Raw genomic sequence first — 15,848 nt, forward strand, 5'->3', positions numbered from 1 at the left:
ACAACTCTGCTAGTCTTACACTAGTCCTCTACTAGTGTTGTACTCCTACTCTACGAGTGGTATACTAGTCCTCTGCTAGTGTTATACTGGTCTTCGGCTACTCTTGTACTAGTCCTCTATTAATGTTATACTAGTCCTGTGCTAGTGTTATACTCATACTCTCCTCGTGTTGTACTCCTACTCTACTAGTGTTATACTAGTCTTCTGCTAGTGTTATACTAGTCTTGTATTACAACTCTACTAGTCTTATACTAGTCCTCTGTTAGTGTCATACTAGTCCTCTACTAATGTTATACTAGTTCTTTGTTATTCTTGTACTAATCCTCTGCTAGTGGTATACTCGTTGTCTACTAGTTTTGTACTACAACTTTACTAGTCTTACACTAGTCCTCTGTAAGTGTTATACTAGTCATCTACTAGTGTTGTACTAGTTCTCTGCTAGTGTTATACTAGTCCTATACTAGTGTTATACTTGTACACTACTAGTGTTGTGCTCCTACTCTACTAGTGTTATACTAGTCCTCTATTAGTCTTGTACTAGTCCTATACTAGTCTTGTACTACAACTCTAATAATCGTATACAATTCATCTGCTAGTGTTATACTAGTACACTACTAGTGTTGTACTCCTACTCTACTAGTGTTATACTAGTCCTCTACTTGTACTACAACTCTACTGGTATTCTACCAGTCCTCTGCTAGTGTTATACTAGTATTCTAGTACTGTTATATTCTTCCTCTACTATTGTTATACTAGTACTCAAGTTGTGTTGTACTAGTCCTCTACTAGGGTTGTACTAGTACTTTACTAGTATTACACTAGTACTCTACCAATGTTATAATAGTACTCTAGTAGTGTTGTACAAGTCCTCTACTAGGATTATAATAGGTTTCTAGTTGTGTTATAGTACTACTCTACTAGTGATATACTAGTAGTGTTATACTAGTCCTACTAGTGTTGTATTAGTACTCCAGTAGTGTTGTACAACAAGTACTCTAGTAGTGGTATACTAGTCCTCTATGAGTGTTATACTAGTGTTTTTACTAGTAATCTTGTATTGTTGCACTGTAGTGTTGCACCAGTCCTCTAGTAGTGTAGTACTAGTCCTCCAGTAGTGTAGTACTAGTTGTCTAGTAGAGTAGCAGTAGCTATATAGTAGTGTAGTACTAGTTGTCTAGTAGTGGTGTACTAGCCATCTAGTAGTGTTGTTCTACTCATCTAGTAGTGTAGTATTTCTACTCTCGTAGTGTAGTACTAGTTGTCTAGTATTGTAGAACTGTTCGTCTAGTGGTGTTGTACTAGTCATCAAGTATAGTAGTTGTAGTTTTCTAGTAATGTTGTACTACTTGTCGAGTAATGTAGTAGTAGTCTTCAATAGTTTAGTACTAGCTGTCTAGTAGTGTTATACTAGTCATCTAGTAGTGTAGCACTAGTTGTCTATTAGTGTTGTATTAGTCATCTAGTAGTGTGGTACTAGTCCTCTTGTAGTGTAACACTAGCCGTCTAGTACTGCTATACTAGTCCTCTAGTAGTGTAGTACTAGTTGTCTAGTAGAGTATTACTAGATATCTATTAGTGTAGTACTAGTTGACTAGTAATGTTGTACTAGTCTGCTAGTAGTGTAGTACTCGTCCTTTAGTAGGATAGTACTGGTTGTCTTGGAGTATTGTATTAGTGTTGTAGTAGTCCTCTAGTAGTGTAATACTAGTCATATAGTAGTGTTATACTAGTCATCTAGTAGTGTAGTATTCATCCTCTAGTAGTGTAGTATTTGTCCTCTAGTAGTGTAGTACTAGTTGTCTCGTAGTGTTGTACAAGTACCCTTGTAGTGTATTACTAGTACCCTAGTAGTGTTATACTAGTCGTCTAGTAGAGTAGTACTAGCTTAGTATTTACCAAAAATATGTTGTGTCATTGAAGTACAGTGTAGTACTAGTTGTCTAGGAGTGTAGTACTAGTACTTGACAAAAAGTATTTAGTATCATTGATGTACAGAGTAGTACTAGTTGTCTATTAGTGTAGTATTAGTACTTGACAAAGTATTTAGTATCATTGAAGAACAGAGTAGTACTAGTTGTCTAGTAGTGTAGTACTAGTACTTGACAAAGTATCATGGAAGTACAGAGTAGTACTAGTTGTCTAGTAGTGTAGTACTAGTACTTGACGAAGTATTTAGTATCATGGAAGTACAGAGTAGTACTAGTTGTCTAGTAGTGTAGTACTAGTACTTGACAAAGTATTTAGTATCATGGAAGTACAGAGTAGTACTAGTAGTGTAGTACTAGTACTTGACAAAGTATTTAGTATCATGGAAGTACAGAGTAGTACTAGTTGTCTAGTAGTGTAGTACTAGTACTTGACGAAGTATTTAGTATCATGGAAGTACAGAGTAGTACTAGTTGTCTAGTAGTGTAGTACTAGTACTTGACAAAGTATTTAGTATCATGGAAGTACAGAGTAGTACTAGTAGTGTAGTACTAGTACTTGACAAAGTATCATGGAAGTACAGAGTAGTACTAGTTGTCTAGCAGTGTAGTACTAGTACTTGACAAAGTATCACGGAAGTACAGAGTAGTACTAGTTGTCTAGTAGTGTAGTACTAGTACTTGGCAAAGTATTTAGTATCATGGAAGTACAGAGTTGTACTAGTTGTCTAGTAGTGTAGTACTAGTACTTGACAAAGTATTTAGTATCATGGAAGTACAGAGTAGTACTAGTTGTCTAGTAGTGTAGTACTAGTACTTGACAAAGTATTTAGTATCATGGAAGTACAGAGTAGTACTAGTTGTCTAGTACTAGTACTTGACAAAGTATTTAGTATCATGGAAGTACAGAGTAGTACTAGTTGTCTAGTAGTGTAGTACTAGTACTTGACAAAGTATTTAGTATCCTGGAAGTACAGAGTAGTACTAGTTGTCTAGTAGTGTAGTACTAGTACTTGACAAAGTATTTAGTATCCTGGAAGTACAGAGTAGTACTAGTTGTCTATAAGTGTAGTACTAGTACTTGACAAAGTATTTAGTATCATGGAAGTACAGAGTAGTACTAGTAGTGTAGTACTAGTACTTGACAAAGTATTTAGTATGATGGAAGTACAGAGTAGTACTGAAACAAGTGCCCCCCCGCACCCTGGCTGTCAGCGTGATGTGGTTTCCTGTCAGGAGGCGGGACCAAGGCGAGGCGGTCTAGGTGGCTGGTGATTGGTCCAAAGTGTTGTGCTGCGAGGCGGGAGAGGCAGGTAAGCAGCTGATTGGCTGAGCAGAAGAGCAGATGAGAAGACAAGAGGACGTGCAGGTGAGTCACTTCCTGTGTGAGGCCATGGCGCTAAGTGTTCTCTCCATGGACGTCCCGCTGATGCTGGCGCTCGCCATGATGCTGTGTGGCGTGCTGATGGCGCTGGCGTGTGTGGACTGCTGGAGGAACGCACCGCTGGGTGAGTCCATGTCACTTCCTGTCGCCATCCACTAACCCACCTTTCCTCTCCTCGCCAGCAGTTTCCATCCGGGAAGACATCGCCACAGACGAGTACATCCTGTGAGTGCGGCAGCTTGACAAAAACAAAGAAAAGCCTTCTGGTGGTTTGTGACTTTGACTCTTTGTTTCCCACACGCAGCTCCACCGAGTTCCCGCCCGCACCGCCACGTAAGTCCTACTAACCTGTAGCTAATGCTAGTTAGCGTCAACATGTGTGATCTGACCACCTCCCACACCCTAGTAGTGTTATTCTAGTCATCTAGTAGTGTTGTACTAGTAACTAGTGTGTTATCGGATGACTTGCAGATGTCATAATGACCTCCCAGACACTATTAGTGTTATACTAGTCATCTAGTAGTGTAGTACTAGTAACTAGTGTGTTATCTGATGACTTGCAGATGTCCTGATTACCTCCCAGACCTTATTAGTGTTATACTAGTCATCTAGTAGTGTTGTACTAGTAACTAGTGTGTTATCTGATGACTTGCAGATGTCATGATGACCTCCCAGACACTATTAGTGTTATACTAGTCATCTAGTAGTGTTGTACTAGTAACTAGTGTGTTATCTGATGACTTGCAGATGTCATGACGACCTCCCAGACACTATTAGTGTTATACTAGTAATCTAGTAGTGTTGTACTAGTAACTAGTGTGTTATCTGATGACTTGCAGATGTCATGACGACCTCCCAGACACTATTAGTGTTATACTAGTCATCTAGTAGTGTTGTACTAGTAACTAGTGTGTTATCTGATGACTTGCAGATGTCATGACGACCTCCCAGACACTATTAGTGTTATTCTAGTCATCTAGTAGTGTTGTACTAGTAACTAGTGTGTTATCTGATGACTTTCAGATGTCATGACGACCTCCCAGACACTATTAGTGTTATACTAGTAATCTAGTAGTGTTGTACTAGTAACTAGTGTGTTATCTGATGACTTGCAGATGTCATGATGACCTCCCAGACACTATTAGTGTTATACTAGTCATCTAGTAGTGTTGTACTAGTAACTAGTGTGTTATCTGATGACTTGCAGATGTCATGACGACCTCCCAGACACTATTAGTGTTATACTAGTAATCTAGTAGTGTTGTACTAGTAACTAGTGTGTTATCTGATGACTTGCAGATGTCATGATTACCTCCCAGACCCTATTAGTGTTATACTAGTCATCTAGTAGTGTTGTACTAGTAACTAGTGTGTTATCTGATGACTTGCAGATGTCATGACGACCTCCCAGACACTATTAGTGTTATACTAGTAATCTAGTAGTGTTGTACTAGTAACTAGTGTGTTATCTGATGACTTGCAGATGTCATGACGACCTCCCAGACACTATTAGTGTTATACTAGTCATCTAGTAGTGTTGTACTAGTAACTAGTGTGTTATCTGATGACTTGCAGATGTCATGACGACCTCCCAGACACTATTAGTGTTATTCTAGTCATCTAGTAGTGTTGTACTAGTAACTAGTGTGTTATCTGATGACTTTCAGATGTCATGATTACCTCCCAGACCCTATTAGTGTTATACTAGTCATCTAGTAGTGTTGTACTAGTAACTAGTGTGTTATCTGATGACTTGCAGATGTCATGACGACCTCCCAGACACTATTAGTGTTATACTAGTAATCTAGTAGTGTTGTACTAGTAACTAGTGTGTTATCTGATGACTTGCAGATGTCATGACGACCTCCCAGACACTATTAGTGTTATACTAGTCATCTAGTAGTGTTGTACTAGTAACTAGTGTGTTATCTGATGACTTGCAGATGTCATGACGACCTCCCAGACACTATTAGTGTTATTCTAGTCATCTAGTAGTGTTGTACTAGTAACTAGTGTGTTATCTGATGACTTTCAGATGTCCTGATTACCTCCCAGACCTTATTAGTGTTATACTAGTCATCTAGTAGTGTTGTACTAGTAACTAGTGTGTTATCTGATGACTTGCAGATGTCATGACGACCTCCCAGACACTATTAGTGTTATACTAGTAATCTAGTAGTGTTGTACTAGTAACTAGTGTGTTATCTGATGACTTGCAGATGTCATGACGACCTCCCAGACACTATTAGTGTTATACTAGTCATCTAGTAGTGTTGTACTAGTAACTAGTGTGTTATCTGATGACTTGCAGATGTCATGACGACCTCCCACACCCTAGTAGTGTTATTCTAGTCATCTAGTAGTGTTGTACTAGTAACTAGTGTGTTATCGGATGACTTGCAGATGTCATAATGACCTCCCAGACACTATTAGTGTTATACTAGTCATCTAGTAGTGTAGTACTAGTAACTAGTGTGTTATCTGATGACTTGCAGATGTCCTGATTACCTCCCAGACCTTATTAGTGTTATACTAGTCATCTAGTAGTGTTGTACTAGTAACTAGTGTGTTATCTGATGACTTGCAGATGTCATGATGACCTCCCAGACACTATTAGTGTTATACTAGTCATCTAGTAGTGTTGTACTAGTAACTAGTGTGTTATCTGATGACTTGCAGATGTCATGACGACCTCCCAGACACTATTAGTGTTATACTAGTAATCTAGTAGTGTTGTACTAGTAACTAGTGTGTTATCTGATGACTTGCAGATGTCATGACGACCTCCCAGACACTATTAGTGTTATACTAGTCATCTAGTAGTGTTGTACTAGTAACTAGTGTGTTATCTGATGACTTGCAGATGTCATGACGACCTCCCAGACACTATTAGTGTTATTCTAGTCATCTAGTAGTGTTGTACTAGTAACTAGTGTGTTATCTGATGACTTTCAGATGTCATGACGACCTCCCAGACACTATTAGTGTTATACTAGTAATCTAGTAGTGTTGTACTAGTAACTAGTGTGTTATCTGATGACTTGCAGATGTCATGATGACCTCCCAGACACTATTAGTGTTATACTAGTCATCTAGTAGTGTTGTACTAGTAACTAGTGTGTTATCTGATGACTTGCAGATGTCATGACGACCTCCCAGACACTATTAGTGTTATACTAGTAATCTAGTAGTGTTGTACTAGTAACTAGTGTGTTATCTGATGACTTGCAGATGTCATGATTACCTCCCAGACCCTATTAGTGTTATACTAGTCATCTAGTAGTGTTGTACTAGTAACTAGTGTGTTATCTGATGACTTGCAGATGTCATGACGACCTCCCAGACACTATTAGTGTTATACTAGTAATCTAGTAGTGTTGTACTAGTAACTAGTGTGTTATCTGATGACTTGCAGATGTCATGACGACCTCCCAGACACTATTAGTGTTATACTAGTCATCTAGTAGTGTTGTACTAGTAACTAGTGTGTTATCTGATGACTTGCAGATGTCATGACGACCTCCCAGACACTATTAGTGTTATTCTAGTCATCTAGTAGTGTTGTACTAGTAACTAGTGTGTTATCTGATGACTTTCAGATGTCATGATTACCTCCCAGACCCTATTAGTGTTATACTAGTCATCTAGTAGTGTTGTACTAGTAACTAGTGTGTTATCTGATGACTTGCAGATGTCATGACGACCTCCCAGACACTATTAGTGTTATACTAGTAATCTAGTAGTGTTGTACTAGTAACTAGTGTGTTATCTGATGACTTGCAGATGTCATGACGACCTCCCAGACACTATTAGTGTTATACTAGTCATCTAGTAGTGTTGTACTAGTAACTAGTGTGTTATCTGATGACTTGCAGATGTCATGACGACCTCCCAGACACTATTAGTGTTATTCTAGTCATCTAGTAGTGTTGTACTAGTAACTAGTGTGTTATCTGATGACTTTCAGATGTCCTGATTACCTCCCAGACCTTATTAGTGTTATACTAGTCATCTAGTAGTGTTGTACTAGTAACTAGTGTGTTATCTGATGACTTGCAGATGTCATGACGACCTCCCAGACACTATTAGTGTTATACTAGTAATCTAGTAGTGTTGTACTAGTAACTAGTGTGTTATCTGATGACTTGCAGATGTCATGACGACCTCCCAGACACTATTAGTGTTATACTAGTCATCTAGTAGTGTTGTACTAGTAACTAGTGTGTTATCTGATGACTTGCAGATGTCATGACGACCTCCCACACCCTAGTAGTGTTATTCTAGTCATCTAGTAGTGTTGTACTAGTAACTAGTGTGTTATCGGATGACTTGCAGATGTCATAATGACCTCCCAGACACTATTAGTGTTATACTAGTCATCTAGTAGTGTAGTACTAGTAACTAGTGTGTTATCTGATGACTTGCAGATGTCCTGATTACCTCCCAGACCTTATTAGTGTTATACTAGTCATCTAGTAGTGTTGTACTAGTAACTAGTGTGTTATCTGATGACTTGCAGATGTCATGATGACCTCCCAGACACTATTAGTGTTATACTAGTCATCTAGTAGTGTTGTACTAGTAACTAGTGTGTTATCTGATGACTTGCAGATGTCATGACGACCTCCCAGACACTATTAGTGTTATACTAGTAATCTAGTAGTGTTGTACTAGTAACTAGTGTGTTATCTGATGACTTGCAGATGTCATGACGACCTCCCAGACACTATTAGTGTTATACTAGTCATCTAGTAGTGTTGTACTAGTAACTAGTGTGTTATCTGATGACTTGCAGATGTCATGACGACCTCCCAGACACTATTAGTGTTATTCTAGTCATCTAGTAGTGTTGTACTAGTAACTAGTGTGTTATCTGATGACTTTCAGATGTCATGACGACCTCCCAGACACTATTAGTGTTATACTAGTAATCTAGTAGTGTTGTACTAGTAACTAGTGTGTTATCTGATGACTTGCAGATGTCATGATGACCTCCCAGACACTATTAGTGTTATACTAGTCATCTAGTAGTGTTGTACTAGTAACTAGTGTGTTATCTGATGACTTGCAGATGTCATGACGACCTCCCAGACACTATTAGTGTTATACTAGTAATCTAGTAGTGTTGTACTAGTAACTAGTGTGTTATCTGATGACTTGCAGATGTCATGATTACCTCCCAGACCCTATTAGTGTTATACTAGTCATCTAGTAGTGTTGTACTAGTAACTAGTGTGTTATCTGATGACTTGCAGATGTCATGACGACCTCCCAGACACTATTAGTGTTATACTAGTAATCTAGTAGTGTTGTACTAGTAACTAGTGTGTTATCTGATGACTTGCAGATGTCATGACGACCTCCCAGACACTATTAGTGTTATACTAGTCATCTAGTAGTGTTGTACTAGTAACTAGTGTGTTATCTGATGACTTGCAGATGTCATGACGACCTCCCAGACACTATTAGTGTTATTCTAGTCATCTAGTAGTGTTGTACTAGTAACTAGTGTGTTATCTGATGACTTTCAGATGTCATGATTACCTCCCAGACCCTATTAGTGTTATACTAGTCATCTAGTAGTGTTGTACTAGTAACTAGTGTGTTATCTGATGACTTGCAGATGTCATGACGACCTCCCAGACACTATTAGTGTTATACTAGTAATCTAGTAGTGTTGTACTAGTAACTAGTGTGTTATCTGATGACTTGCAGATGTCATGACGACCTCCCAGACACTATTAGTGTTATACTAGTCATCTAGTAGTGTTGTACTAGTAACTAGTGTGTTATCTGATGACTTGCAGATGTCATGACGACCTCCCAGACACTATTAGTGTTATTCTAGTCATCTAGTAGTGTTGTACTAGTAACTAGTGTGTTATCTGATGACTTTCAGATGTCATGACGACCTCCCAGACACTATTAGTGTTATACTAGTAATCTAGTAGTGTTGTACTAGTAACTAGTGTGTTATCTGATGACTTGCAGATGTCATGATGACCTCCCAGACACTATTAGTGTTATACTAGTCATCTAGTAGTGTTGTACTAGTAACTAGTGTGTTATCTGATGACTTGCAGATGTCATGACGACCTCCCAGACACTATTAGTGTTATACTAGTAATCTAGTAGTGTTGTACTAGTAACTAGTGTGTTATCTGATGACTTGCAGATGTCATGATTACCTCCCAGACCCTATTAGTGTTATACTAGTCATCTAGTAGTGTTGTACTAGTAACTAGTGTGTTATCTGATGACTTGCAGATGTCATGACGACCTCCCAGACACTATTAGTGTTATACTAGTCATCTAGTAGTGTTGTACTAGTAACTAGTGTGTTATCTGATGACTTGCAGATGTCATGATGACCTCCCAGACCCTATTAGTGTTATACTAGTCATCTAGTAGTGTTGTACTAGTAACTAGTGTGTTATCTGATGACTTGCAGATGTCATGATGACCTCCCAGACCCTATTAGTGTTATACTAGTCATCTAGTAGTGTTGTACTAGTAACTAGTGTGTTATCTGATGACTTGCAGATGTCATGATGACCTCCCAGACCCTATTAGTGTTGTACTAGTAATCTAGTAGTGTTGTACTAGTAACTAGTGTGTTATCTGATGACTTGCAGATGTCCTGACGACCTCCCAGACACTATTAGTGTTATACTAGTCATCTAGTAGTGTTGTACTAGTAACTAGTGTGTTATCTGATGACTTGCAGATGTCATGATGACCTCCCAGACCCTATTAGTGTTATACTAGTAATCTAGTAGTGTTGTACTAGTAACTAGTGTGTTATCTGATGACTTGCAGATGTCATGATGACCTCCCAGACCCTATTAGTGTTGTACTAGTAATCTAGTAGTGTTGTACTAGTAACTAGTGTGTTATCTGATGACTTGCAGATGTCATGATGACCTCCCAGACACTATTAGTGTTATACTAGTCATCTAGTAGTGTTGTACTAGTAACTAGTGTGTTATCTGATGACTTGCAGATGTCATGACGACCTCCCAGACACTATTAGTGTTATACTAGTAATCTAGTAGTGTTGTACTAGTAACTAGTGTGTTATCTGATGACTTGCAGATGTCATGACGACCTCCCAGACACTATTAGTGTTATACTAGTCATCTAGTAGTGTTGTACTAGTAACTAGTGTGTTATCTGATGACTTGCAGATGTCATGACGACCTCCCAGACACTATTAGTGTTATTCTAGTCATCTAGTAGTGTTGTACTAGTAACTAGTGTGTTATCTGATGACTTGCAGATGTCATGACGACCTCCCAGACACTATTAGTGTTATACTAGTCATCTAGTAGTGTTGTACTAGTAACTAGTGTTTTATCTGATGACTTGCAGATGTCATGATGACCTCCCAGACCCTATTAGTGTTATTCTAGTCATCTAGTAGTGTTGTACTAGTAACTAGTGTGTTATCTGATGACTTGCAGATGTCATGACGACCTCCCAGACACTATTAGTGTTATACTAGTAATCTAGTAGTGTTGTACTAGTAACTAGTGTGTTATCTGATGACTTGCAGATGTCCTGACGACCTCCCAGACACTATTAGTGTTATACTAGTCATCTAGTAGTGTTGTACTAGTAACTAGTGTGTTATCTGATGACTTGCAGATGTCCTGACGACCTCCCCGACCAGAGTAGTGTTGTACTAGTCATCTAGTAATGTTTTACTAGTAACTAGTAGTGTAGTACTAGTCATCAACTAGCCTGTAGCTAACGTTCACATCAACATGTGTGGTGTGATGACTTTCAGATGTCCTGATGACCTCCCTGACCCTAGTAGTGTTGTACTAGTAACTAGTAGTGTAGTACTAGTCATCAACTAGCCTGTAGCTAACCTTCACATCAACATGTGTGGTCTGATGACTTTCAGATGTCCCGATGACCTCCCTGACCCTAGTAGTGTTGTACTAGTCATCTAGTAATGTTGTACTAGTAACTAGTAGTGTAGTACTAGTCATCTAGTAATGTTGTACTAGTAACTAGTAGTGTAGTACTAGTCATCTAGTAATGTTGTACTAGTAACTAGTAGTGTAGTAATAGTCATCTACTAGCCTGTAGCTAACGTTCACATCAACATGTGTGGTCTGATGACTTTCAGATGTCCTGATGACCTCCCTGACCCTAGTAGTGTTGTACTAGTAACTAGTAGTGTAGTACTAGTCATCAACTAGCCTGTAGCTAACCTTCACATCAACATGTGTGGTCTGATGACTTTCAGATGTCCCGATGACCTCCCTGACCCTAGTAGTGTTGTACTAGTCATCTAGTAATGTTGTACTAGTAACTAGTAGTGTAGTACTAGTCATCTAGTAATGTTGTACTAGTAACTAGTAGTGTAGCACTAGTCATCTAGTAATGTTGTACTAGTAGTGTAGTAATAGTCATCTACTAGCCTGTAGCTAACGTTCACATCAACATGTGTGGTCTGATGGCTTTCAGATGTCCTGATTACCTCCCTGACCCTACTAGTGTTGTACTAGTAACTAGTAGTGTAGTACTAGTCATCTACTAGCCTGTAGCTAACGTTCACATCAACATGTGTGGTCTGATGACTTTCAGATGTCCTGATGACCTCCCTGACCCTAGTAGTGTTGTACTAGTCATCTAGTAATGTTGTACTAGTAACTAGTAGTGTAGTACTAGTCATCTACTAGCCTGTAGCTAACGTTCACATCAACATGTGTGATCCGATGACTTTCAGATGTCCTGATGACCTCCCCGACCTCTGACCGGCTCTCACCTATGTGAGTCCCCCCCGCCCCCCTTCCCTTGATCTTGGCCAAGCAGGAAGTGATGTTTGACGTTGCGTCTCCAGGGCTCCGCCTCCAGACGCTGTCAGTGGGAGCGAGCGAGGATGCGTGACGCCCACACAAAGCGGTGAGATGACACGTCATGTGACACTCCATGTGACCCCTTGACCTCACATGACCTGTGTGTGCTGCAGAAAGTAACGCCAGCTACGAGAACTCCCACGCAGGTGAGCTGGTCAGCGTGGTGGTCAGGCAGGACGCGCCCTAACGCTGCCTTCTTTCCGCAGGACTGGACTACCCAGAATGCTTTGCTGAGGACTACGTGTAGGTACTTCCTGCTCCTCGGGCACCTCCTCTTCCTCTTCCTCTTCCTCTTCCTCTTCCTCTCCCCACAGCCTGGTCTTGCCCGATGTCTCCACCAATCAGAGCGCAGCCTCCACGCCCAGCTCAGGTCGCCTCTTTCGCCGCCATTTGCTTTGTGTCGGATGTCCTTACCAGGCCAGTGTCGCTCACAGGTGTGCGCCACGAATACGTCAACGTCCCCGCGGATGAGTGGAGGGAACCTTCTGGAAGCTCGCCGGTCCGAGCCATGGAGCGTCTCTTCTTGTCGGACGACAGGGAGTATCTGGACGTCACGCCACAGAGCGCTGACTCAACAGGAAGTGCATCAGGTCCGCCTGCCGCAATGTAGCACTGGGACTTCCTGTCATCTAGTACTGGTATACTAGTAGTGTTGTACTAGTCATCTAGTAATGTTGTACTAGTACCCTAGTAGTGTTGTACTAGTACCCTAGTAGTGTTATACTAGTCATCTATTAATGTTGTACTAGTACCCTAGTAGTGTTATACTAGTACCCTAGTAGTGTCATACTAGTACCGTAGTAATGTTATACTAGTCATCTAGTATTGTTATACTAGTAACTAGTAGTACATTACTAGTAACTGGTAGTGTAGTACTAGTACCTTAGTAGTGTTATACTAGTAATCTAGTAATATCAGACTAGCATATAGTAGTGCTATACTGGTAACTAGTAGTGTAGTACTAGTAACCCAGTAGTGTTGTACTAGTCATCTAGTAATGTTGTACTAGTACCCTAGTAGTGTTATACTAGTCATCTAGTAATGTTGTACTAGTACCCTAGTAGTGTTATACTAGTACCCTAGTAGTGTCATACTAGTACCGTAGTAATGTTATACTAGTCATCTAGTATTGTTATACTAGTAACTAGTAGTACATTACTAGTAACTGGTAGTGTAGTACTAGTCAGCCCTTTGAGACACTTGTGATTTAGGGCTATATAAATAAACATTGATTGATTGATTGATAGTACCTTAGTAGTGTTATCTAGTAATATCAGACTAGCATATAGTAGTGCTATACTGGTAACTAGAAGTGTAGTACTAGTAACCCAGTAGTGTTGTACTAGTCGTCTAGTAATGTTGTACTAGTACCCTAGTAGTGTTATACTAGTCATCTAGTAATGTTGTACTAGTACCCTAGTAGTGTTATACTAGTACCCTAGTAGTGTCATACTAGTACCGTAGTAATGTTATACTAGTCATCTAGTATTGTTATACTAGTAACTAGTAGTACATTACTAGTAACTGGTAGTGTAGTACTAGTACCTTAGTAGTGTTATCTAGTAATATCAGACTAGCATATAGTAGTGCTATACTGGTAACTAGTAGTGTAGTACTAGTAACCCAGTAGTGTTGTACTAGTCATCTAGTAGTGTTGTACTAGTAACTAGTGTGTGATCTGACGACTTGCAGATGATCTCCCCGACCCTAGTAGTGTTATACTAGTAATCTAGTAATGTTGTACTAGTACCCTAGTAGTGTTATACTAGTACCGTAGTAATGTTATACTAGTCATCTAGTATTGTTATACTAGTAACTAGTAGTACATTACTAGTAACTGGCAGTGTAGTACTAGTACCTTAGTAGTGTTATACTAGTAATCTAGTAATATCAGACTAGCATATAGTAGTGCTATACTGGTAACTAGCAGTGTAGTACTAGTAACCCAGTAGTGTTGTACTAGTAACTAGTGTGTGATTTGACGATTTGCAGATGACCTCCCCGACCCTAGTAGTGTTATACTAGTCATCTAGTAATGTTGTACTAGTACCCTAGTAGTGTCATACTAGTACCATAGTAATGTTATACTAGTCATCTAGTATTGTTATACTAGTAACTAGTAGTACATTACTAGTAACTGGTAGTGTAGTACTAGTACCTTAGTAGTGTTATACTAGTAATATCAGACTAGCATATAGTAGTGCTATACTGGTAACTAGTAGTGTAGTACTAGTAACCCAGTAGTGTTGTACTAGTCATCTAGTAGTGTTGTACTAGTAACTAGTGTGTGATCTGACGACTTGCAGATGACCTCCCCGACCCTAGTAGGGTTATACTAGTCATCTGGGACAGTTGTATTAGTAACTTGTGTGTGATCTGATGACTTGCAGATGTCCTGATGACCTCCCCGACCCTAGTAGGGTTATACTAGTCATCTGGGAGTGTTGTACTCGTAACTAGTGTGTGATCTGATGACTTGCAGTTGTCCTGACGACCTGCCAGACCCTGGTAGTGTTATACTAGTCATCTAGTAGTGCTGTACTAGTACCCTAGCAGTGTTTTACTAGTCATCTAGTAATGTTGTACTAGTACCCTAGTAGTGTTATACTCGTCATCTAGTAGTAGTATAATAGCCATCTAGTAGTGTTAAACTAGTAACTCGTATCACATTACTTGTAACTAGTAGTGTAGTACTAGTAACACTGTAGGGTTGTACTAGTCACCTAGTAGTGTTGTACTAGTAACTAGTGTGTGATCTGACGACTTGCAGATGTCCTGATGACCTCCCAGACCCTAGTAGGGTTATACTAGTCATCTGGGAGTGTTGTACTAGTCACTAGTGTGTGATCTGATGACTTGCAGATGACCTCCCCAACCCTAGTAGGGTTATACTAGTCATCTGGAAGTGTTGTACTAGTAACTAGTGTGTGATCTGATGACTTGCAGATGTCCTGACGACCTGGCAGACTCTAGTAGGGTTATACTAGTTATCTGGGAGTGTTGTACTAATAACTAGTGTGTGATCTGATGACTTGCAGATGTCCTGGCGACCTGCCAGACCCTGGTAGTGTTATACTAGTCATCTAGTAGTGTAGTACTAGTACCCTAGTAGTGTTATACTAGTCATCTAGTAGTGTAGTACTAGTACCCTAGTAGTGTAGTACTAGTACCTAGTAGTGTTATACTCGTCGTCTAGTAGTGTAGTACTAGTACATAGTAGTGTTATACTATTCGTATAGTAGTGTAGTACTAGTACCTAGTAGTGTTATACTAGTCATCTAGTAGTGTAGTACTAGTACCCTAGTAGTGTTATGCAATGTAACACTGGGACTTCTTCTTTCCTGCCAGGAGAAACGTCCACGCTGTCGTCTCAGAGCGAAGACGACGAGGCCAACTACGTCAACCAACCCGGCGCACGCATGTAGGGGGCGGAGTCACACGCGGTGACCAGCCAGCCCAGTGCATGATGGGAAGGAGACTGCAAGCTGAGCAAAAATCTGACAACTCCTGAGAATGTTTTCACACTATTAAATGTCAACAATACACCGTGTCCTTATTACTAATAACTTTTACACACTCTATTTTATAAGTCAATCAGGTGGTACAGCAACTTGAGGGTTCCAGGTTCGATTCCATCTTCTACCGTTGAGTCCTTGGGCAAGACACGCT

General features: G+C 39.9%; 1 protein-coding gene across 1 annotated transcript; it reads left to right on the forward strand.

Moving 5' to 3' along the window:
- Positions 1 to 2,633: 2,633 nt before the first annotated feature.
- On the forward strand, positions 2,634 to 15,722 carry LOC133615365 (uncharacterized). The gene is made up of 10 exons (XM_061973909.2): positions 2,634 to 3,433; positions 3,495 to 3,534; positions 3,614 to 3,642; positions 12,050 to 12,092; positions 12,164 to 12,225; positions 12,293 to 12,325; positions 12,386 to 12,422; positions 12,494 to 12,549; positions 12,614 to 12,769; positions 15,528 to 15,722. The coding sequence occupies exons 1-10, from the start codon at positions 3,271 to 3,273 to the stop codon at positions 15,602 to 15,604; spliced, it is 696 nt and encodes a 231-aa protein (XP_061829893.2). The 5' UTR covers positions 2,634 to 3,270; the 3' UTR covers positions 15,605 to 15,722.
- The last annotated feature ends 126 nt before the right edge of the window (positions 15,723 to 15,848 follow it).

Source organism: Nerophis lumbriciformis, linkage group LG22 (assembly GCF_033978685.3).
Source record: "Nerophis lumbriciformis linkage group LG22, RoL_Nlum_v2.1, whole genome shotgun sequence".
NCBI classification, from domain to species: Eukaryota; Metazoa; Chordata; class Actinopteri; order Syngnathiformes; family Syngnathidae; genus Nerophis; species Nerophis lumbriciformis.

Excerpts from the sequence above, each read along its gene's own strand:
- LOC133615365 (XM_061973909.2), top strand. The coding sequence starts at position 3,271 with ATGAGAAGACAAGAGGACGTGCAGGTGAGTCACTTCCTGTGTGAGGCC. Across the intron at positions 3,434-3,494 it reads CTGGAGGAACGCACCGCTGG|TTTCCATCCGGGAAGACATC; the intron begins GTGAGTCCATGT and ends CCTCGCCAGCAG. Across the intron at positions 3,535-3,613 it reads GCCACAGACGAGTACATCCT|CTCCACCGAGTTCCCGCCCG; the intron begins GTGAGTGCGGCA and ends TCCCACACGCAG.